The 23,281-nt window shown below is 37.5% G+C and overlaps 2 protein-coding genes across 10 annotated transcripts in view; both read right to left on the bottom strand.

Annotated features, from left to right (window-relative positions):
• LOC145487495 (transcriptional repressor NF-X1-like) overlaps positions 1–23,281 on the bottom strand; it is a 219,357-nt gene that overhangs the window by 73,966 nt on the left and 122,110 nt on the right. For 6 of the 9 annotated variants that reach the window (XM_081466292.1, XM_081466291.1, XM_081466289.1 and 3 more), the window contains 5 exons: positions 22,921–23,012; positions 17,992–18,093; positions 16,039–16,080; positions 10,202–10,291; positions 2,658–2,724 (listed from right to left, as the gene is read on the bottom strand). In XM_081466292.1, the coding sequence (XP_081322418.1) occupies positions 2,658–2,724; positions 10,202–10,291; positions 16,039–16,080; positions 17,992–18,093; positions 22,921–23,012 (393 nt within the window). Of the gene's footprint in view, positions 1–2,452; positions 2,725–10,201; positions 10,292–10,339; positions 13,897–16,038; positions 16,081–17,987; positions 18,094–22,920; positions 23,013–23,281 lie in introns of those variants that run through there. The other 3 variants (XM_081466295.1, XM_081466296.1, XM_081466297.1) reach the window with 3 other exon arrangements.
• On the bottom strand, positions 18,102–22,100 carry LOC145487538 (uncharacterized). Its single transcript, XM_081466360.1, has one exon. It carries the CDS (start codon positions 21,261–21,263, stop codon positions 20,244–20,246), a length of 1,020 nt encoding a protein of 339 aa, XP_081322486.1. The 5' UTR covers positions 21,264–22,100; the 3' UTR covers positions 18,102–20,243.

Below are 23,281 nucleotides of genomic sequence, written 5' to 3' on the forward strand. Positions count from 1 at the left end.
TGTGCCATTGATAGGTGATTTAGGTCCATTTTTATAGGCATTCACTGTTACTATTCTTTATATATGAAGCAAACCTTCCTGATCTGTCAGTATCTAATACTGAAGAAATCCAGAATTTCTGTAAGCAGAAATTATGTGCATGATCCTATCAACCTGGTTCAGATAGCTTTCTGCCAGCAGAGCCTAAATCAGTGCAGGGTGTGCAGTTCCTATGTTTTCCTATTTTTTGAGCAGATTCCTATTTTCTCCTATTTTTTAAATGAAACCTCTTGTTTTTGCTTGTAAAGCAGCATGTGTTACAAGATTAAAAATGGATTTAAGCTCAGGTGTTTCAGATGTAGATTTAGCATAAAGCAATTGAGGTCATGACTTTGATGTTCTAAATCAACAAAAATGTTAGTGAGAGTAATAATAAATTCTTTGTTCTCTGCTGCTTATTAGATTTCTCTTGATAACTTTCTCTTCATAGCAATTTCCTGTTGAACCACATTTTTCAATGATTTTCTACTGCATCTATTGTATCTACTAGTTAAATAAATGTAGTTCAGGTGACTATGTTGAAGTCAATAGATAATATTCTGCATCAACCCATTGAAAATACACAAGGTATACATGTCCTTACGCTGAATAAATAAATAACTATATATATAAATAAATAAATAAATAAATATATTTATGCATGTTCAGCTACTGGAAAAAGCACTACCAAATTAAATGGTATTTCTAATTCTCCTTCAAAGTAAAAAAGAGCCAAATTAAGGGTGAACTGTCGTTGTTAAGCCATATTAATGGCGAACTGTTGTCTTAAAGTAAGATAATTATGGGTGAACTGTTATTTAAAGTCAAACTAAAGGTGAACTGTCATTTTATGTGAAGCTAAGGGTAAACTGTTGTTTTTAACCTTCACCAAGGATTTGTTGTATTTACTATTATCTGCTGGTTTGATGTTAAAGTTTTGAAAAGCCAGCGTAGTTTCTGAACAAGGTGAAACTGGAGTAGTTCAGTCATTAAATATAGGTTATTGACCAAGTGTGAGGTCAAGATGGCTGGATACTGGCCTCGTTCTTTTTTTGCGTGTTTATGGACCTCGACTCCGTCTCGGTCTATGAACATGCAAAAAAAGAACTTGGCCAATATCCAGCCATCTTGGCTGAACAAGCTTGGTCAATAAAGGATTTATTATATGGCTTTCGGGGAAATTTTTCTTGTGGGACACGGCGGGTAGTCCCGAGCGGGCAAGATAGCTCCATCTTGCCCGCTCGGGTAGCCAATCACGGTGCGGGATTTGTTTCATCTTGCCGGCTCGCGGAGCTAGCCATATAATAAGTACTGTTAAAACCAGGGAATCTGAATTTATCAATTCATTGTAGAGTCACTAGTCTTGTTTCTAAGAAAACATTTAAATGTCAATTTGACAATTGATAACTGATTGCCTTTCAATTATTATTTTTATTTATAATCTATTGTTAAACAAACTGATCTTGTTATCACAATGAGAGCTAAGGAGAATAACTTTTTTTAAAAAAATGCTTGCATTGTCTTACAGGTGTACATGAATGTACATTTGTATCACTGTTAATGGACTCAGACTCTGTGAGAGTTTTTAGATCACAAATTGTTAAGTCACTTTTAGTTGATTAATCTATGAATTTATTTATTTATTCTCTTATTTATTATTATTATTATTATTTTGTTTTTAATGTATCCTTGCCAATATTTATGTGCTCATTCGTATAGTTCTAAGTAGGTTTATAAGTAAGTTAGTTATAAGTAAGTTATAAGTAGTAATGTACATGTAACTGAAAAACGCTTGTTAGGGAGTTGCAATAAAATATGTATGTGTGTATGCATGTATGTGTGCGTGTCTGTATGCGTGTATGCATGTATGTATTGAAAAAGCTGATGGGTTTTACAGAGACTACATGTATCTTTGTCCATCAAAGTAGCATTGATTTTCCTTTTTTTTTTTGAAAGAAAGTTCCTATTTTTCCTATTTTTTCAATCATGTGTTTCCTATTTTTCTGAACAACCATGCTGCTGAACACCCTGTCAGTTTCAAAATTGAACTTATGCTATTGATTTATTTTAATTGACTGATTGAGAGTGCTTAATTGATTGATTGAATTGTTTATATTTTTTGGTAATTTTCATTGATAACAAATTTAGTATTGTCTGGGATTATATGCATGGTTGTAATATAGCACATTTATTAATGACCGGTGCATTACAGTACAAGCTCTGCTGTGACCTACAACTGTAACAATAACCATAAGCAAATTATTACCTTACTATAACCACACACAATGAAAATAGTGCACCTGATCACGAAAAGACATCATCAATTGCCAGAAGATACCAAATGATATATTAAATTATAATATTATTATGCTGGTCTCACTTGTAATGATAATAATAATAATAATAATAACAACAACAACAACGTTAACAACAAAGCTAAAATGAGAAAATTGGGCAATCCTATCTCTAATAACAAGTAGCCCTAACAGCAACAGTACTTACAAGGGCCAGAAGATTTATTGTTCCAAAGGGAAGGTAAGATCAAGTTAAAATGAATGAATATATAACCATGAATTATAAGAATTCCATAATCTGTAGGTACCCAAAGGAGATCGTCAATGGAATTTGCAGGATATTACCTTGACAGTAGTTTGAACTAGATTATCCAGAGCCTCTTCTATAGACTTGACAAAGGCCAAATTCTGCCTGGAAAAGAAGCATTACTGAGTATCATAATGAACATCAACCACACATATCAATAAACATGAGTGATAAGTAAATGTGAGCTTCCCCTATCTAATAGGCTCCATTTTCTCTGGTCTATATATCCAGTGGAAGGGCACAAACTCCTTTCCCAAACAGTGAATGGCAATTGAGCCTACCTATCCAAATGAAATTACAAACAATGCATAATTCTTCCACATAACAATGTGGAAGTATGTGTTAATGTGGAAGTATGTTAAGAACTGATTCTGGTGCATTGAGACATCGGGTGTCTAAAAAAACTAAAACCTAAGATCTAAGACCTAATATCCAACACCCAAGACCCCCTCTGAATCTCAGAAACTGAGACCTAATTAAGACCCCCTCTGAATCTTAAGAGTGCCTGCCTGTAAAAATCAGACAAATTCTTAATTTTGCGGCAAGGGTCGAAAATTTGATTTCGCTTATATTCCTATGGTAGATCGGCTTGGGCATGACAAAAACTACTGGGTAGTTTTTTTGGCAAAATATCTTTTCATTTCAAAGAAATATGCAAATTACCAAATTCCATTAAAATCGTCATTTGACACACCATTTTATTAAACAAGTTTGAGAGCCTTGCATGCAAAACGACATCATTCTTCCGTCTTTAAAACACTCAAATATTTTTGTGCAATGTTTAAATGTGTACTGGGTTGATTTTAGGGAACGCTGCGTTCTCTTTTTGGGTGCAAAATAATTAAATTTCAAAGACATGTATTTCATTCACTTAAAAGTACTTCGTAAAAATAATTGATTTTCACCATGTGCCAAACCTTCAAATGGATTAAGCTTCTGGTGGTTGAATTGCAGAAGGATGGTCTACAGATTCCTGTAAAAATTTCTTTGGGAAAATGATTGTGAGCGACACGAGAGCTTTTCAAAGTACGTTAAAAATGCAGATATTTGACAATCCGTCATCAAATTTCAATTTACGGGTTAGACATATATGTTAGCACGCGTCACATGTCTTGAGCTATATTAAGTTGAAATAGACACAGAGCTGATAATTTCGAAATGTTCTAACCTTATTTGCTGTAAAAGGCAGGTCCAAAAGCCGATTTGACGTGTTTTTGTCACCATTTGTCGCACATAAAGCAGAAGTTTGCTTTTGTTTACACTATGTGCGATGTACATTGCCAACTGTCAACTTATTTAATGGTCGAATACCATGAATCTATGACCCTCGTTCGACACATATGATCACCACTGCATCTAAGTCAAAAACGACTAAGTAATTTGTAGATAGTTGCTTGCTTTTCACCACACCAAAATATTATGTTTGATCATCATTTGACCTAATGCTGCTTGAATCCTTGCTTGCAGCGGTTCCTTGTTTGTTTGTCATGCAATGCTGTCATCCCATTTTAGGGGGTAGGGGTAGGACAATTTTTATCCTAATACGTAAGGCTCCGTAAGGCTCGGAACCACAGGGAGCACACAATCTTGTTGGGTAGAAAGAGATTAAATTAAGCAATGAAAAGAATGAATAGTTAACCATTGCCCGTGTTGTCATCTTTTACTAGACTACCGCTACCTACACGCCCTGCGTAAATACTGTAATGCTAAACTCGTACCTAGGTCTTTTTGCGCTGTGCAATTATTTTTGGTTTACATATAATACAGTGGGCTATCCTTGGGGAAATGGGAGGTGGCCACTTAATAGGGGTTGGCCGCTTAATAGGGGTTGGCCGCTTAATAGGGGTTGGCCGCTTAATAGAGGTTGGTGTACCTTGAATATTTAAATATTCAAGGTGCAAGCTTCAAACTTTGCATGAAATTTCACACCAGAAAAACAATTTTGGAGAACTTTTTTTTTTTTGGAGAACTTAACTTGTGAACCAAATGCAATTAACATAACGTAGTCCAAAATAAATCTGTTCTTTGATACATCTTCCTTTCTCGAGTATCTCAGTAACTCACTCATTTGCTCATTACATTTTTTACGAATGGTTTGTAGATGGTGCATATTAGATGATCATTGGCTGGCTTAGGCTCGGTCTGTATAGTGAAAAACTGTGACTTCAGGCTTGAAAATGCTGCCCGAGGCAGCATTTTCAATACCTCGGTCACAATTTTTTACTATATGGACCTCTCAGCCGGCCAATAACATATATGTACTAATGTACTAAAGGAACGGAATGCACAAAGATTTAATTTATATTTTTACTGAATTTCTATATTGCAAAGTATGCTTTTTATCAGGGTTTGAGTAACAGAAACACCCACAAGAAATACATGGAGGATAAGGTTAAGATCCTGCATTTGAAAAATTATAATGAAATTGTTGTTCATAGATTTAACGCACTTTAAACTCACCGATATCAAGTTTGACTCCTGAATTGTACTTAAATAGACCTTTTTACTGATACACCGGCTATTTTGAATTTATCAATTTGAAGCATATTATGGGATTCCCAGGCGGCAAACACGCTAAAGGTTTGCAGGACAGGATAAGTCACTTTAGTATCCAGCGCTGGGTGTCTTGAAAACAAAGACCCCCTAAGACCCCAAAACAAAGACCCCCTATTTTTTACATATTATTTTTTGGGGAGTACTCTACTACTAGGGTACTACTCTTAACGGTTTGCAAAAAGGATTGGATCTGGATCACTTTCAACCGGCCACCCTAATTTAAAATGATTTGAGCAAACTTAAGTGCATTTGTTGACTGTGAAATGCTTCCTGTTAAGTCTGATTGTTGTTGCATCCAAAGATGGCAAACCAATCACCTTTTGCCACTTTTATCTCTTGTAAGCTTACTTTCACAGAAATATTTGACACAAACTGTTACTTTGCAAGTAAAAAGACTGAACTCACAGTTACGCTTCGATTGTTTTGCCCCCTCAGCATCGTAGTCGGCACGTCGGGTATGTTACGGGTCAATGGGTGAGTGAGTGAGTGAGTGAGAGATGTATGTATGTCACGCCAATCAGATTGGATCTACTATAAACAGCCAATCAAATTTCTTGTTGTAAAGGTAAATAGTATGTGAGGAGATTTGATCCTGATACAGTTCAGAACAGCCATATTTATTCTTCTATAAAAGAGGAGGAAGTATTCATGTATTGGGCTTATTTTGACATCTTCTGAGGCGAGGATTTTGTGGGCGGGTTTTATAAACATTTGCAATTGGATAATCAGTCAAAGAAACATAGTGTTTGGCATATAACTACAAGTATTCAATGAAGGGTGAGCTTTTCCCATTAGATAAAGTTTTCAATTAAATGAGTCTTAGCCGCTCTGCTACTAGGTTTAAGATTTGAATGATAAGAAGACTTGTATTTTAGGGGAGCACAATGCACTACAGGGAATTTGATGAGGTTGCGACCAGGTTCAAATCGTTTGCATGTTGTATTGAAACCTAAATATTGCTGCAGAGTTCGTAGTAAGTGTTACGGGCGTGTAGTCAATGTCACCATCCATTGACAAGTTTCACTGTGAAAAGCGAAGAGACTACAATTAATTTGGTCAACAGAACAAAAAGATATTATTCTGTGACGATTTTACAATTATAATGGGTCTCATTTACCACTGGAATGAGAAGATATGTTTGAAATGAAACTAAATCTTTTCTCTTCGATGTTATCAGGGTTTTCGCTTTTTCACATTAATAGCCAGCACGAATTGCGGTAGGAGAAAAAGGAAATTGTTTTCGTTCATGATAACTTAAGTGACGTTTATGAAATCTTAAGCGGTTTATTGTATTAAACACAAGGGTTTTGGTAATTGAAAAATAAAGAATGACGTGTATGTTGCGGTTTGTGCTTTTTAGTCCAGTTTGGAGCGGAGTGTGACAGTTAGATACACACATTGGGTTGTTTTGGAGTGCATAATGTTCAGTGTAATGGTGGCTAGTTATGAATGAGATGAGTCTTGAGTTTTGAAGCAGTTCACGAGTTAGTAGTATGTAAATGGTACAAGATATTTTTATTTTTAGTTACAAAGGGTAACTAGATACTTTCGTTTTTCACAAGGAGTAAATTCAATTAGCGCTGACAAATCAACACCACTTGTTCCCACGAGATGTTTGCTATTTTTAGTTACAAATGGTAACTTTGACACTTTTGTTTTTCACAAGGGAGTAAATTCAATTAGAGCTGACGAATCAACACCACTTGTTCCCATGAAATGTTTGAACAAACAAAACAAAATATTGCTATTTTTAGTTACAAATGGTAACTTAACACTTGTTTTTGAGTTATTTTTTTGGTAAAAAAATACCTCTCAGTTGACGCGTTGGGTATGTTGTGGACGGGTCAATGGATGAGTGAGTGAGAGATGTATGTATGTCACACCAATCAGACTGGATCTACCAAAAAACAGCCAATCAAATTTCTTGTTGCAAAGGTAAATGGTATGTGAGAAGATTTGATCCCGACACAATTTAGAACAGCCATATTTATTCTTCTATAAAAGAGGAGGAAGTATTTATGTATTGGGCTTACTTCAACATTTTCTGTGGGTTAGGCTGAGGATTTTAGTTACGAACGAGATGAGCCTTGAGGTTTGAAACAGTTCGTGAGTTCATAGTATGAAAATGCAACGAGATATTTTTATTTTTAGCTACAAAGGTAACTTGATACTTTTGTTTTCACTAGGAGTAAATTCAATTAGAGGTCATGAATCATCGCTTCTAGTTCTAAGGACATGTTTTAGAGGAGATGAGACTATTTAGATTTGAAACAGTTCTAATGTTTACAATAGTAAGTGCATGTGACAATTGTTTTGTTCCTGTCGCATGCAAAGATAACGAGATATTTTTATTTTTTAGTTACAAAGGGTAATTTGACACTCTTGTTTTTCACAAGGGAGTAAATTCAATTAGAGCTGACGAATCGTCACCACTTGTTCCCACGAGATGTTTGCTATCTTTAGTTACAAATGGTAACTTAACACTTTTGTTTTTTATATGGGAGTAAATTCAATTAGAGCTGACAAGTTATCGGCTATTGTTCCCAGGATATTGAACAAATAAAAACTTTCATTTCTGGACGGTTTTTATGTCTCTGCAGTAGCAGTTTCTTTTTCTTAGATGGGCATTTTATGACATTCTTTTCAGTCCAATATTTTTAAAGGTAAAATGTATGAAAACTGCTCAAATGTTCTTTGAGGACTGCGTGGCACCAAGTTAAAGTGCAATTTAATTAAATCAGACTTTTAATGTGTCAGAGAGGTTTTTTTCTCTTTCTTTAAATTTTCGGTGAGGTAGTGTTGTTGTGTTGTGTTGTGTTGTGTTGTGTAAAAGGGTAAACATACGACTTGTATAAAATGTGAAAAGGTCTCTTAACTTGAGTATTTTTGAGCAAAAATTCCTCTTGGGGGTTGGAAGGGCTATGTGATCGGTGAGTGAGGGAGTTATGCACGCGCATGTGTCACACCAATCACAGTGGGGGTTTTATCAAAGAACAAATCAAAGAAAAAAAATAAGGTGGTATCTACATTAATCTGGAGACGTGTCAGATTACTGTAGTTTGTTCAGTCAAACATTGTGCGTGCGTCACACCAATCACAGTGTGGGTTGTATCAAACAATGAATCAAATTAGCTGTTAGAAAATATGATGGTACCTACATTAATCTGGAGATGTATCAGATTACTGTAGTTTGTTCAGTTAAATATTTTACATTGTTATATCCAGGGAGAATTACATATGAAAAGTATTTTGTGTGATGCTCAGCTGCTTACAACGCACACGCTGTCAGCAAAATACCCAACACTAAATTGTGATTCGAGTGTTCGTTTTGGACGGGCTAATTTTGCTGACCGAAGTGAAAATTGTAGAAAGTACTCATCTGTGTTATCATGAAGTTACTTCTGTGGTTATTACAAACTGTTGCAGAAATGGTAAGAAATCTCGTCATTGCCTACATATACGTTATCTCGAGGTTGGTTGGGAATATTTCGTATGGTACGTGTGGTGTCATACAAGATGTTTGCTATGGTAGTCGCATGAAAGAAAGAGGATGGCAGAGAAACAATTGTAGATCAGCGAGACGTGGATATTGGTAAAGCTGCAGATACTGTTGTTCAAACTGAGTATGTGTGTGAAGAGGTATCAACAAAGATTCGAGGTGTTAGTTTATTGAAATTTAGAGAAAGAGCAGTCTTTCCTAAATGTGAAACAAGTGAAGGATTGAGTGCAAAAGCTAGGGATTTTAAGCTCATGTCTTTGATCGATTACAGTAATTATTGAGGGAACAAGATGCTTTGCAAATGAGTTAAAAGGTGTAAGATTGAAATATCGTATTTTCGTGTGTAGCGGATGATGCAAAGGGATGACTGAAAGACGTAAGCTTAGATGTCGAGAGCCTTCAAGAATCTGTTCCAAACTTAACATTGCTATACAGAAAAATAGAAAGATAAGATGCTTATTTAACAGAGTACTGGGGCTGTTCCAAGGTCGTCTATACTTTACAAGTTCAGACAACGTAGTATTTGAAAACAGCATGTCTGTTTTATTAAGTATTTCGTTGGAATATCAGCTAAAAGGAGAAAAAGAAGGAAAAGGGTTGTTCTGAAGAATTGTTGTGAAATATTTAGGGACAACAATCATCAAAGGTTGTATAAAAATATTAAACTCTATAATGCCGTTGAATGGAATCCGGGACCAGTATACGTGAATGAGTTACCTTTATCATAACTGTTAAGAGTCCACCAAGTACTGCTACATCCAGGGCTTTTAAGTCACAAAAAAATAACTCTTGCACGCCTTGCGTGCCTATGTTTCCTTGAGTAACTGGTAAAAAGTTTTAAGGGCTGACAAGAAGATTATTTTCAATGGACACTTAAGTTTTCATTACGAGAATAAGGCTTGCAAAATTGCAGCTTGTAATATGCATTTTTAACTGGACGTTACTTAAGTGAAAAAGTCTTGCTTTAGTAGCCAGGCATTTTCTTAGTTTAGCTTCAGCATGAACAACTCTTATGCTAATCTCATGCTCTCTCAACCTTCCATTGTGCACTGTTTTAAATTGTCCTAGGTAGTTCATCAGTGTTCAGTTTTGGTCTGAGTTTTGTTTCCTGTATAATGGTGAAGTCAATGTATGAAAAAAAGTAACCCCAGTGAATTTAAAGTCAAGCTGTCAGCTGATAACATCAAAAGGTGGGCATCTATACCACTTTGGTGAACGACATAAAGAAATTATGATGACAGCAATTTTACATGAAACTTATAGTGTGATCTCATCTGACCTGCACAGGGAAGATAATTGACATTATACATGTATGTGACACTAATAAAAGGTAAAAATTAATCACAGACACTTCAGTACTACTGCCTAGTTTTCTGTGCTCTTTTAAGGCAGGAATGCTCAAATGTCACTCAATTAGTTACTTCTTAAACATGCACAACTTAGAAATTCATTTCTGAAAGTTAGTTCTCAATACTAACGTCAACATCATCTAGAAGAGTCCTTAAGGACAATCATAACGTAACTTACTTTGCCTCAGCGAGCAGAAATGGTGAAAATCGTATAGTAACCTCTGGGGACAGATCAGGATTCTCAATATTAAGTGCTTCTGCCAACCGTCTATTAAAAAGAAACAAGAATAACAAAATATAGTTATCAGTTTTCATTAAGTTAAGAAATCTTACTTAACCTGTGTCATGATCCTTTATTAATAATAATCTTTGAATCAGGATTTGCATATCCCAGGAAACCAAGCCTGGGTAAAGGGGCTTGCTCTGATTCCCAATTGTCTCCAGAGAGAATATATAATTCAAGATGAGGGAGATGATGGGTTTTCATCCTTCCCAAGATCCCTTGCATTTTACATTTTTTCCCTAAGATCCAAATTAGAGATTGTTCTAAAATAAGATAAGTTAAAATAAAACTCTGTTAATACTATACTGTGGGCCGCAATACATAACTCAAATGTAATTTTTAAGAGCTGCCATCAGTAAATGTCAACTATGGTCATTTGGACAAGAAAAAATCAAATTCTTCAAACTTTCTCAGATGAATGTTCTACATAAGTGATTCACAAAAATATAACTTTCAGTTCAATTCGATCAGTATTTTGGCCCTGGGGTGACCATCTTGGTTTTGCCCCTCTGAGAGGGCGTTCAGTGGCCATTTTAGGGCACATTTAACAATTTGCCACACAAAGAAAACGTTAGAAATCCGGGTAAAATCCTTTATTCGAGACAAGCAAATGTTTCTTGTTACATTGAGAGGCTGTTTTGGCAGTTTCATCAACATCTGATTTTTTTACAAAATTTTAAATTTCTTCCCTTTCGAACTAGTCATGAAGCGCCATAAAAAAGGCAAAATTTAAATGAAAATATCGCCAATAGTACATCACTTGAGATCCCAAAACTACCCTCCACTTAAAAAGCAATGTCTTCCCTGTAAAAATATGCAATAAAATTTTGGGGCGGTTGAAACTGTAAAATGTTAGAAGAAGAAGTTTAAGCTGTACTTTTGTCAACAAAGACCGCCGTCCTAATTAGCATAATGATGTGATAATAACGATACACCAAGAAAATAATGATATGTTCCACTTACCTCGCGACATGACGACAACTGGGTGTTCCACGATACCTCATGTTATATTATCAGTAGGTTTCAGCTGCATTTTCGATGATTAACACTGTTTGAAATCACTCTGAGACATCAAAACGGTAAAGTAGATTTCTTTTGTCTCATAAACTGCGATTTACAAGAAGTTTAACAATTTGCTGAGATCCTAACTGACCCAAAAGTCTGTTAGCAACCTTTAAAATCCTCCTCCTCATCAAGAACTTGTTTAAGCTCAGTTCTGTTTCAATCTGTTGTGCACTCGCCATCATTCCACAGATTGTGTTACACATAACAAATGCATATTCCAATGGGTAGGGGTAAGGTGGGTAGGAGGTAAAAATGTGATAACCAGCTTCAAAGCCATTTTACACATTTCAGTGGCTAAACAAGTAACTCGCTTTCCTGGAATGATTTGAATATGAACTACTGCTTGGAAATTTGAGGTATTTTGTAGGTTATGTTTAGTGGGGTGAGGGGGGCGGGGGGGACGTGCATTGTAATAAAAAGAGAAAAAAAAAAACGATAGACAGTATCAGGCTCTTGATAAGGTGTACCAGTTCATCAATGAGGCCCTATTAGGGGTTTTCACCATACTGGATATTTGGGTAAAAAAGTGACAGGACACACGAGATTTAGGGGGAAAACTAATGGGCTAGAGCATGTTTAGACTACATAAAACGGGATACTTGTGTCTTTCGCTGCCAGAAGTGCTATCAAATTTTCCAAAAGGCGGCAACAGACTGACAAAGAGTGCGCTGTAAGTAATGGTAAGTGGCGTTTTATTGAAACTCCTTATATTTTTTTAGCTGTTTCACATTTGCATCAGAAAAGGAAACTGGCTCAGAAAATTACCAAAAGGCAGTTAAGGACGGTGCATCATGTAAGGCATGGTTTAAAAGCCAGGCGAGCGCTTGGTTTGGAATAATCAACTACGCTACCAAGCGTGCGACTTAAAAAAATTCCTATTGTGGCCGAAACAAATATCGCAGTAAAATTACGAAAGTGTACTAAAACCAGGAACACCAGAAAAGCAGCATATCGCTAAGCACTAACTGTTAAGGGCTTCCAGATGAAAAACTAGCTGTTATTGTACCCACAAAAGAAATTATATCCAACTGCAGATGGCTTATGCACATGCCAAACAAGTACGAGAGACGTCAGTGTTGACTTCCTAGGGAGGTCACAGGAAAAAATGTAACGGGCAACCAACAAAGTTTTTGAAAGGATGTAACAACCCATTTAACTTTTGAAAACATGTCAGGGAGTCACCGCTACATTTTATGTTCTGGAATGAAAGTGGTAAGCTTATTCAACACGTGAATAGTTTTTGGCTGTGAGGAAAAACTATGTAGACTGTATTTTGGCTAAACCAGAGGAGAGCTGTCCAGGGATGCTAAAAGCGCTTTTGCGACGATTTTGTTCTTAAAAACATTCCAAAAGTTATTTTTATGTTACAATTTACCATGTGTTTAAAGATGTTTATTAATGTGTTTAGTTTTCTGCATGTAAAGGCGAACTCTAGGAAAATCTGTGAAGAAATATCTTTTCCTCTTTTTCTGAAAAATGCTAACGTCAGCAGTTTTCTTCAAGACTCAAGGCTAGTATCTCGGAAAAATTAATGGCTACCCCCAGTTTTCTTTGTGGATTCCAATAACCCTAGCTAAGATCTACTTTTTCCATGTTTTCCTAATCTGGCCGAAACAGGTTTATATTTAGCAGACACCGTTCTTTATGAGCCTAAGACACACCTCTGTTGCTTATGTCGTCCAGTTCTGTGATGGAGCACAGCTGCATGTCTGCACAAGACTAGTCTTCAACTCTATGTAGGGCGCTTTACGTGATCTTGGGATGTTGCAAACATCTAGATCAAAATACTCGCATATCAAGTAAAACATGTTGATGCTTAGCTTTTTAAAACCATTATAGATGCATTTAAGGCGCACAAGTTGAATGAGTCATAAGCAATTGGATGAGTTAACTGACACTTGTCAATTGTAAGAATATCTGCAGCTTGATTCTCAGCGGGCTGTTGTGTCTTCTTCGAGGACCTCCTACTGTCTGTTTCTGAGCTTTGCAGCCATCCTGGAGAAGAAGGATTGAATGTGGCAAGAAGTCAGGAACTCATCTAAGGTGAACCGCCTAATTCTGTCCTCATCTTTTGTGATACAGCAACTGCTTCCACTTTATGGCTGTCTCCTGACCTAAGAAAAACTATTCTTCGAGGTAGTTTTTTTTTTTTTTATTGAAACGACTGGCCAGTTTTGCCACTTTCAGGGCCCAGCCTTTAGGTTTAATTTCTTTAGCAGGGACTGGAAGTATAGAAATTGCTAGGACCGGGTGAATACCGCGATTGTTGCTATGGCATGCTTTGGCCTAGTCAAATAGGTTTTCTCTTTCAGGAACAAGTCAACATGAACCATACTGTAAAATAATGGTTCTTCAGTAATTACCTTAGCATTTCCTTGTCTGATGCAAAAGGGAAACAGCTTAGAAAATACTAGGAGTTTCAATAAAACGTCGTTTACCATTACTTCTTGTGCACTGCTTGTCAGTCTGTTACCTTTCAGCAGCATTTGATGGCATTTCCGGCAGTGAAAGACACAAGTATAAGGCTGAACAAAAAAACCAGTGAGAGGCTTTTTATTGGAATTCTATCCCCATTTTATTTGTAGTAAATTAAAACTCTCCACAAAAACTAATGGCTGTCAATGAGCTTAGGATAGTTGTTCACATATATAGTGTGGGGTGTTGTGCCTTGATCTCTTTGCAAAGACACAGAGAAATTCGTTTAACGGTACAGAATTCGGAACACTTTTAATTCTCTGTTTATTTCTCTAGCCCCGTCTTTATCTATTTATTCAGGGTACTAGGGCAACGAGTGTAGAAAATGACTCAAATTTCCAAGCAGAAACTCATATTCAAATCATTCCGGCCACGGTTTAGCCACTGAAATGTCCACTAAAATGCGTAAAATGGCTTTAAAACCGGTTACATTTTCACTTCCTACCCACCCTACCCTTATCCATTGGAATGTGCACTTGTCAAATGTAACGTAACCTGTGGAATAATGGCGGGTGCTCAACAGATCGAAACAGAACTGACCTTAAACGAGTTACTGATGAGGAGGAGGATTTTAAAGGTTGCTAACAGACTTTTGGGTCAGTTAGGATCTCAGCAAATTGTTAAACGTCTTGTAAATGGCGGCTTACGAGACGAAAGACAATAATATTGATATTGATAGATGTTATGACGCGGGCTTTGGAGAGTTGAAATCTGCTTTACTATTGTGATGTCTCAGAGTGATTTCGTACAGTGTTAATCATCGAAAATGCGGCTGGGGGCTGAAACCTACTGATAATATAACATGAGGTATTGTGGTACACCCAGTCGTCGACATGTCGCGAGGTAAGTGGAATATATCATTTTCTTCGTGTATCGTTATTTTCATGTCATTATGTTAATTAGGATGGCGGTCTTTGTTGACAAAAGTACAGCTTAAACTTCTTCAAACATTTTACAGTTTCAGCTGCCCAAACTTGTATTGCATATTTTTACAGGGGAGACATTGCTCTTTGAGTGGAGGGTAGTTTTGGGATCTCAAGTGATGTACTTAAATTTAAATTTTGCCTTTTTTATGGCGTTTCATGAATAGTTTGAAAGGGAAGAAATTTAAAATTCTGTACAAAAATCAGATGTTGGTGAAACTGCCAAAACAACCTCTCAACGTAACAAGAAACATTTGCTTGTCTCAAATAAAGGATTTTTATCCGGATTTATGTTTTCTTTGTGTGGCAAATTGTTAAAAATGTGCCCTAAAATGGCCACCAAAAGCCCTCTCAGAGGGGCAAAACCAACATGGTCATCCCAGGGCTAAAATACCGATCGAATTGAACTGAAAGTTATATTTTTGTGAATCACTTATGTAGACCATTCATCTGAGAAAGTTTGAGGAATTTGATTTTTTCTCGTCCAAATGACCACAGTTGATAATTACAGAGGGTGGCTCTTAATAAGTTCACACACAATACAGTCAAACCTGTATATAACAGCCCTGTGTATAGCGGTCACCATGTGTATGACGTTCACTGACCAACTTCCCAAAAATCTTCCCTTATATTTACTGTTAAGTTGACCTGCATATAGCGGTCACCTGTATATAAGGGATGCGGCCACCAAGGCAGGAGTCTCACAGAAATACAAATATTTGTACTAAACACAACTACTAATATATGTGATCACCTACGTCCAACATATGCTTGCAGCAGATAACATTAAAGTGTTGTCGCTTTCAAACAATAGTTACTGTAACTGTGACAACACAACCGTACCACACCGTTTTCACTTTTGTCATAGTTCCTTGATTATAACACTGTACTGTACTTATTTGACTCAAATTGTTGTCAATAAATGTAAAATGAGTGGTTTTCCACTTGAAAACGTTGTTCATTAGCTTTCAGTAGACTTTTACTGTACCTCCCTAAAAGTACACCATGGACATTTTATTGGCCTTTTTTATCGTGTTTATTGCATTGCTGTTACTTGTTACTGTCAATAAAACGTAAACTGGGTGATTATTTGCACATAAAAATGCTATTTATTGACTTCCAGGGGAGTTTAAAGGAAACCTGTGTACAGTGGTCACCCTGTAGATAACGGTCACCTGGCCATTTCCCAAGGGTGACCGTTATATACAGGTTTGACTGTAGTAGTATGTTAGTATAGCAGTATGTGTCAATAAATATTTAAACAAATACCTGTTTCGTTCGTGGACTGCACAGTCACTATTACATTCCAGGCTTAAGAAAGAAAATAGTTATCATTAATTTCTCTGCTAAATCTCTCTAATGGCGCACATGTACGGTATGTGTATGTACATATGAAGGTGGCTCAATCAGATTGTTGAGTAACAATACCGTTCAACTTTGAGTGACTAGAGCACCACCATGATCAATCTGACAGAAAATCAAATGCTGCCGGTATACTAGTGAAAGATGAAAGTTTCAAATGGGGCACATTTCACCAGAATCTGAGTTACCATAGCAATGAAATGACGCCACACCTCATTTTACATAAGACTGAATAACTTGGCATTAGGGATTATTTTTGAAATATGACGTTGGGATCTCGGATTTGATATTTTTTGGTGATTTTCCTGAAGCATGCTAACTATATACCTATATAGAAAATATATGTCACACTTTCACTCATCTCAGGTTAACATGTTACCGTCCATCTAGGGTTATCACTATGCTGGATGTCTTGTTTATGTTTAGCATAAACATAAACAAGAGATATATTTTATTGTTATTGTAGTGCTAACTTGGGATATTTTAGTATGCTCTGGAAAATTGCCAGAAAACAATTGTATGTTTTATGAATTCATGATATACAGAAATGTACGATAGCATGGTGATTCAAGACAAAAGAAAATTATAATGAAGACAACAAACATGAGTGAAAATCAGCGAAATATTTTCCTCAGTTGAGGCTGAAAATTAGCAGCCTTAAAATGTTTCTAATAATTTGAAACTCTGCGATTGCATTGAGTATGGATTAATCTCATTGAGGGCCAAGTCTAAAGAAAATTCATCGAGTACTTTTTAATTCCCGCCCAAGATAATAATTGCAGGGGCAATTTTTGATAAAAAGTAAAATAACACCTCTCACCAATTGATATTCCAGCCAATGTTTCTGAAAGTCAAACGGAGTGATTTTTCTGAGATTTTCGCTACAGGTAATTAGATGTTATAAACTTCATTTAAGACCAGAATACTATTTAGTCAAGTTTTCTGGACAAAGTTTGAATAACATTTTAAAACAGCTCCGTTTTTGTTATATTTTGACACCTTAAAACTTCACTCGAAAACACTCTTATAGATTCTTTTAAAATTTGCCATAAGACAACTGTGTCAAGTCCGAGATCCCAACATAACATTTCCAAAATAATCCCTGTTGCCAAGTTATTCGGTCTTATGTAAAATGAGGTATGGCATCATTTTCCTATTGGTAACTCAGATCCTGGTGAAATGTACCCCATTTGAAACTTTCGTCTTTCTCTAGTACACCAGTAACGTTTGATTTTCTGTCGGATTGATTGAGGTGGCGCCCTAGTGGTTCAAAGTTGAACAGTATCATTACTCAAAAATCCGATCGAGCCACCTTAAGTGAATGTAGATTTTCATTGAATGTTATCACCTGTATATAATTAATGTTTCAAATTTTAATACAGAATCAAATGAGGTGCATTGAAAAAGGTCATGCTTTAGGTGATTGCACTTTCACTCACAGTGGCTCTGGATAGCAAAACAGTTGCCTAAAGCAATCATTACCGCACAGTAAAATTCCAGAAGTAACAAACCCACAAAACTTATGTCCACAATTGTGGCTGGTAATAAATCTGAAAAGTAGCAACACACCTTAAAAGTAGCCAGCCCTCCCTCCTCCCTGAAATTAGCAAGACTAAGGCCAATACAGAGCTTTTTATTTTCAATTGAGGGGTTTCGTGCAAAAAGGGCATACATTGCTTTTTGGGCTGATTTTAATTGTTTCAGGATTGAGCTAATTCTTGGCAGACTGACTTGTTTTGACATGAAAAGCATCATTCCGTAATTGTTTTGGTCGATTTGTGCTCCGTTTTGGAGAAATAATGCATGCAAAAAACTCAGTTTAGGAAAAGACTTCTTCCCATAATGGGTAAGCCCACTCACAGTCTAGACTTCTTGTCATCCACTTTCATAATGCTGCTGATGTCTACAGACTGCCCAGATTGCATATCCTTCATCTTGTTAGCTAGTGACTCTGTGGCAAGACTAAAACATAAACATAGATAGTCGGGTGTCAGCCCTTGCTCAAAGACAATCCATGGTTTGTTGCTTAGAAGACTACCCAATACTAATGGCCATTCCACCTATGAGACTTGGTCGCAGGGAATTCAATGGATTTCAGTTTCAAACCCAAGGACAAGTTTTCTGCCTGTAGGGTCTCAACTTTGTTAGTGGGATTGCTCCTAGCCGCACTAATGCCATTAATCTGCTTGGAAAATTGTGCTAACCCTTGTCTTAATTTTTGACCCTCGTTTTTCTAATTCAAAGTAATTAACATCCCCTGAGGAACTGAGGGATTCATCACAGGAAAACTCTGCATCAGAGGCCGCTACACACTGTGGTGGTGAGGAATGAATGTCTTCGAGATGGCTGCCAATTTGCTTAGCTTTTGATTGTCCTTTGCCACCAATCTCGCAAGACTGCAAATTAAAACATTTCCAGTTTCTTCTTAATAGCTTTGGCATTGGGACCTTGTATGTGGAGCATTCTAGTAGTAATATTGTTGGTCTTGACTGACACCAACCTTGATCCATAATGAGATGTTGACAATGGCTCAGTAAAATTAATTATGACCCAAAAGACCATCAGCTCTCTAAATTCACCCAGCCAAGAAAATAAAACTTTCTTTGAGTCATATCCAAGATGAGTTTTACAAACTTGAGATGAAGAGGGCTGCAAATCCTTCGGAGTTTACAATTGTACATGTGTTTGGTCGTCATGCTGTCTCCACTTGAGGCTTTGATCTGTTGCTTTTTACTCACAAAGTCAACCATGAAGTAGTTTACTTCAACAACAGGAATAACTCACTCCAACTACAATTTGAGTTTCGACCACAAAAGTATAAAACTTCTTGGCACAAATTTCTATGATAGAATTTTCTTGAGAAGAATTACGTAGCTCTTGCCAGGAACACTACCAAGATTTTGTTTCTTCCAGAATCCAGAATGCAGACTCCTTTCTGGGCAAGATCTCTGGAAAGCCTGAATTCTGAGGCTCACAAAAAGATATTTGTCTCACTGTTCGACAACCTTTTAATCCACCATTAACTTGTCTTAAATTAATTTTTATTGGTGATATATTTTTTAAACTCATTGCAAAGTGCTATTGGATAGCGATAGAAAGAGCGCTATATAAATAAAGTATTATTATTATTGTCGAAAAGCAATATTCAAAATGGAGGGTAGGTGCCAACTGACAGCAAAGCAGACAATGAGCAAGCGAGTGTGGGCAAAATGCAAATAAAGGGCCTAACCATGGCAACCTCCGATGGGTCACCTTCGCCTGGCACCTGTCACACTGAATTCTCAGTGGGGAATAAGTATACTTACAATGTACCTGGACACAAGGGCCCACCATGAACCAAGAGGTGGGTGGGAGGGGGCAAACCAAAGGCAAAGCAACAAAGCTATGCAGAGCAAGACCACGAGGCAAAACTGCACAGCAATGGCACCACTACAAATGCCCATGGTGATCATCCACTGGCCAACAGCAGATCTCCCAGTTAAATCTGATTATTGATAATCTCATTTAACTTGTCAATAAGCAATATTCAAAATGGAGGGTAGGTGCCAATTGACAGCAAAGCAGGCAATGAGCAAGCGAGTGTGGGCAAAATGCAAATAAAGGGGGTAACCATGGCAACCTCCCATGGGTAACATCCAAAAATAAAGGACCTCCAAGACAGATGTAGGTGCTTGGAGAAAGGAACACCCGATGGGAGGCAGTCGTGGGGGCCAACCCTCCAAACAATGAATCTCCAAGTACATAGCTGAGGGGAGGCAACCCCTCCAAGCAAGACAAGGCTGCTAGAGAATACTAACCAGCAGGAGGGCAATGGGCACCAGCCAAACAAAAAATGCACCCTGTTGAAAAACAAGCAGGCACAAAACAAAAACAAACAAACAACAACAACAACAACCTACAGGAAAAACAGACAACAAAAAACAAAACCAGGCTACCAACCAACAAGCAAATATGCTACTGGAAGCAAGAAACAAAAAATTTGCAGAGCAACTAAATTAAATGGCACTCACCAAGCTATTCCACCAATGATTTGGCTGTGCGAGTTATAAGATCAGGTGGGGTTCTAATATATTGTTTGTAAGCAACACTTTTCCACCAGCCCTGGAATTGGATCAGGTGATCTGGAACACCAGCCCTCGCTGCGGAAGTGGCTGCCCCAAGTTGGAAACTGTGACTGGAAAAATCACAGAAAGGAGAATGGCTCTTAACCTGTTTGTGACCAGTGAGCGAGTTAGCAGTCGACCATTTTCTAAAAGGAACAAAGGGCGAGGATGGTGACCACGGTGCCCCAAGTAAGAGACAACAGCTTGGACAGTGCACAAAGGCAGCGAGCCCAGTCCAATAAAAACGTTACACCCTTTTTGAAAGGGGTCGGTTTTGAAAGCTTTGATAAAAACTTGAAGGCAAGATGGATCGAGAAGAACGTCTACAGAAACATCAGACATCGACAAATGGAGGCTCGGGTTGAAGGCTGATAAGCTGGAGACAGTGAACTCGGCAGACCGCAAAAAAGCAAAATAAGCCAATAGACAGGCGGCCCAGAACATAACATCGTCAAAAGAATTGAGATCAAGGGCGGAGTAAATAATGCAAAGAATGTTACTTGAAACTGGTAGGCGTGGCTTGGAAAGTAAGGCACCCTGGGAATGCTTGATTCCTCTAACAGCTCTATGAAGCAGAGGGCAGCTCTCAGGGAATCCTTGATTGACATCAAGAGACCGCACTACAGATAGGAACACTTTAATAGAAGAGTGTCTCTGGGAGTCGGCCAGGTATGTGGCAAGAAGCCAAAGGGTCCATTCAGAGGCTGGGCATGGAGAACCATAGAGGCTCAGATGTCCAGTCATGACACAGAAATTTACAAACTTTTTCTGAGCACAAGAATAGGTGCCGTGCATTGAAGCAGCAAGAACTTGGTACATGAACAAAAGGCAGCAAGCTTCTAGATTACTATGGAAAGCTGAGCTAAGAGCTGATGAGGGATGAGAACTGGAAACTTGGCATGTGGCGCTTAGGAATGAAAGGCCTGAAAATTGAAGCAAGACAAGATGTATTGGATGAGAATCATTGTGCAAATAGGACAATAAATAAGTCATCTGGCAAAGAAAGGTGTGACCTGGCCAAACCACCATGCAGGGATGATGCAACCGACCAATCAATGATTAAAGATCTTTTTTAGTACAGCATTTGTGGGTTGACCAATGGGAGAGAGTTTCTTGCAAAGCAGAAAACTTATCAGTTGGAAAGAGTGCAATCTGAGCTGCTGTATCTAACTAAATTCCCAGGACCACCATGCAGGAGGCTGAATCCGGTCACCCCAAAACGCAGACCATGCAGACTGCAGACTGTGGACTCCAGACTGTGCAGACCATGCAGACCATGCAGACCATGCAGACTGAGTACTTTTTTTCTAACACTTGACTTACTTTTTGCACTGCTAGTGACAAAATAGTGTTCAATATGTCCTAATGTTTGTTATTTATCCACAAGCGGTACAAACTCAACATCTGACTGTTGATTCACACGTTTAATAGACTTTCTATGGGAAATCCCCTTTACTGGTCCTAAATATACTAAAATCAAGCATAAAAATTAACTTCCATACATTCTGGGTGCAAATTGCATCAATTTTTGATGGGTTTGTGGTTTTATTAATTTTGTCCAATTTGTTGTTATTGTTGTTGTGTTTTTTTTCGATTTTTTAGTCTTCGTTCTCCTTTTAACTGATTCATAAAACAAAGCAAGGACAGTGACTCTAAGTGACCTTGTCCCACAAATCACTTCTGCTTCACAAAGCACAGAATCGCCTTTAGACTAGGAGTATTTGATTTCCTCTTTCGCTTAGTTGAACATGACCATAAGTAAACCTCGAGGAAAAAAATGCTCGCATGAAATTTTTCTTTGGGGTTTTCTTATGCATCACGCACGATGGACTAAGTGAAAGAGGGACTACTCGTAGTCTAAATTGCCATAAAGAATAGATAAATTAAAATGCAATTAAAAATTCAAATGCTATTTGGTTTTCTGTGATCGATCTTTCCATGCACTAGGCTTTTTTGGTATGATTGCAATCACACTCCAACAGCCATTTGGAAGTACATTTTGTACACCAAGAGTAGAAAATGCACATGTTACATGTGACATTATATGAAGTTTATTTCTACATTTTAAAATAGCTTTACATAAGCATACTTAGGACCAAAGAAACTTTTCCTTGTAAAATCTACAACACATCAACAGTCACATACCACCGAGTTTGCACGGCCTGTGGATAACAAACACTCCAATATATAAGTTGTGACTGAAACGGTGAATGCTGGAGCCAAAGACACTGCCGGCAAAGAGCTCTCCAAGCTATTTCTGGTATGTCAAGGAGGCATGACGGCCAAAGAGAATGCAAAGGACTGAAAGAAACGCTGAACGATAACACCAGAGCACTCTAGAACAAGCAGCAGATGAATAAACCAGTGAAAAAGTGGTGTAAATTTGGCAAACCAAAGGCAAAGCGACAAAGCTACGCAGAGCGAGACTACGAGGGCAAAACTGCACAGTAATGGCACAACTACCCTTACCTGCAGCAATCATCTGCCGACCAACAGCAGATCTCCTAGTTAACTCTGATTATTGATAATCTCATTTTACCATTCCCTGAATTGTTTGTCAGCAAATTTTGTATGTGGTATAGTGCAGTGCCATGATTCACCAGTGTTTCTTAGTAATAAACATCAACAGTAGCCTTCAAGTAACAGCACCTTTACTCTGTGCTACTATTTTGTTATGAAGCCTTACCGCTGATATGCTTGAGCAACAGCCACTCTTTCACCACCTTGAAGGCATGGAAAGTTTTCAGAACGTCTCCCACATTTGCATTTCACAGTCACCTGAAACAAAATTTCTCAATTAGCACCTTGGTTCATTTGTTTTCTTTCTATACCACGTAGAATTAAGTTTTGACCCTTGCCTACAAATGTAACCACTCCTTGATAACTCCATTAGCACCTGGGTACATTTGTTTTCTTTCTATAACGCATAGAATTAAGTTTTGACCCTCGCCTACAAAAGTAACCACTCCTTGATAACAACAATAAGCACATTTTTAAAAACAAGAAATAAACTTAGAATTAACTTGATATCATACCATCAACAGTAA

The sequence above is a fragment of the Orbicella franksi genome, chromosome 5, assembly GCF_964199315.1.
Source record: "Orbicella franksi chromosome 5, jaOrbFran1.1, whole genome shotgun sequence".
Classification (NCBI taxonomy): domain Eukaryota; kingdom Metazoa; phylum Cnidaria; class Anthozoa; order Scleractinia; family Merulinidae; genus Orbicella; species Orbicella franksi.

Excerpts from the sequence above, each read along its gene's own strand:
- LOC145487538 (XM_081466360.1), bottom strand. The coding sequence starts at position 21,263 with ATGGTGGTTTGGCCAGGTCACACCTTTCTTTGCCAGATGACTTATTTA.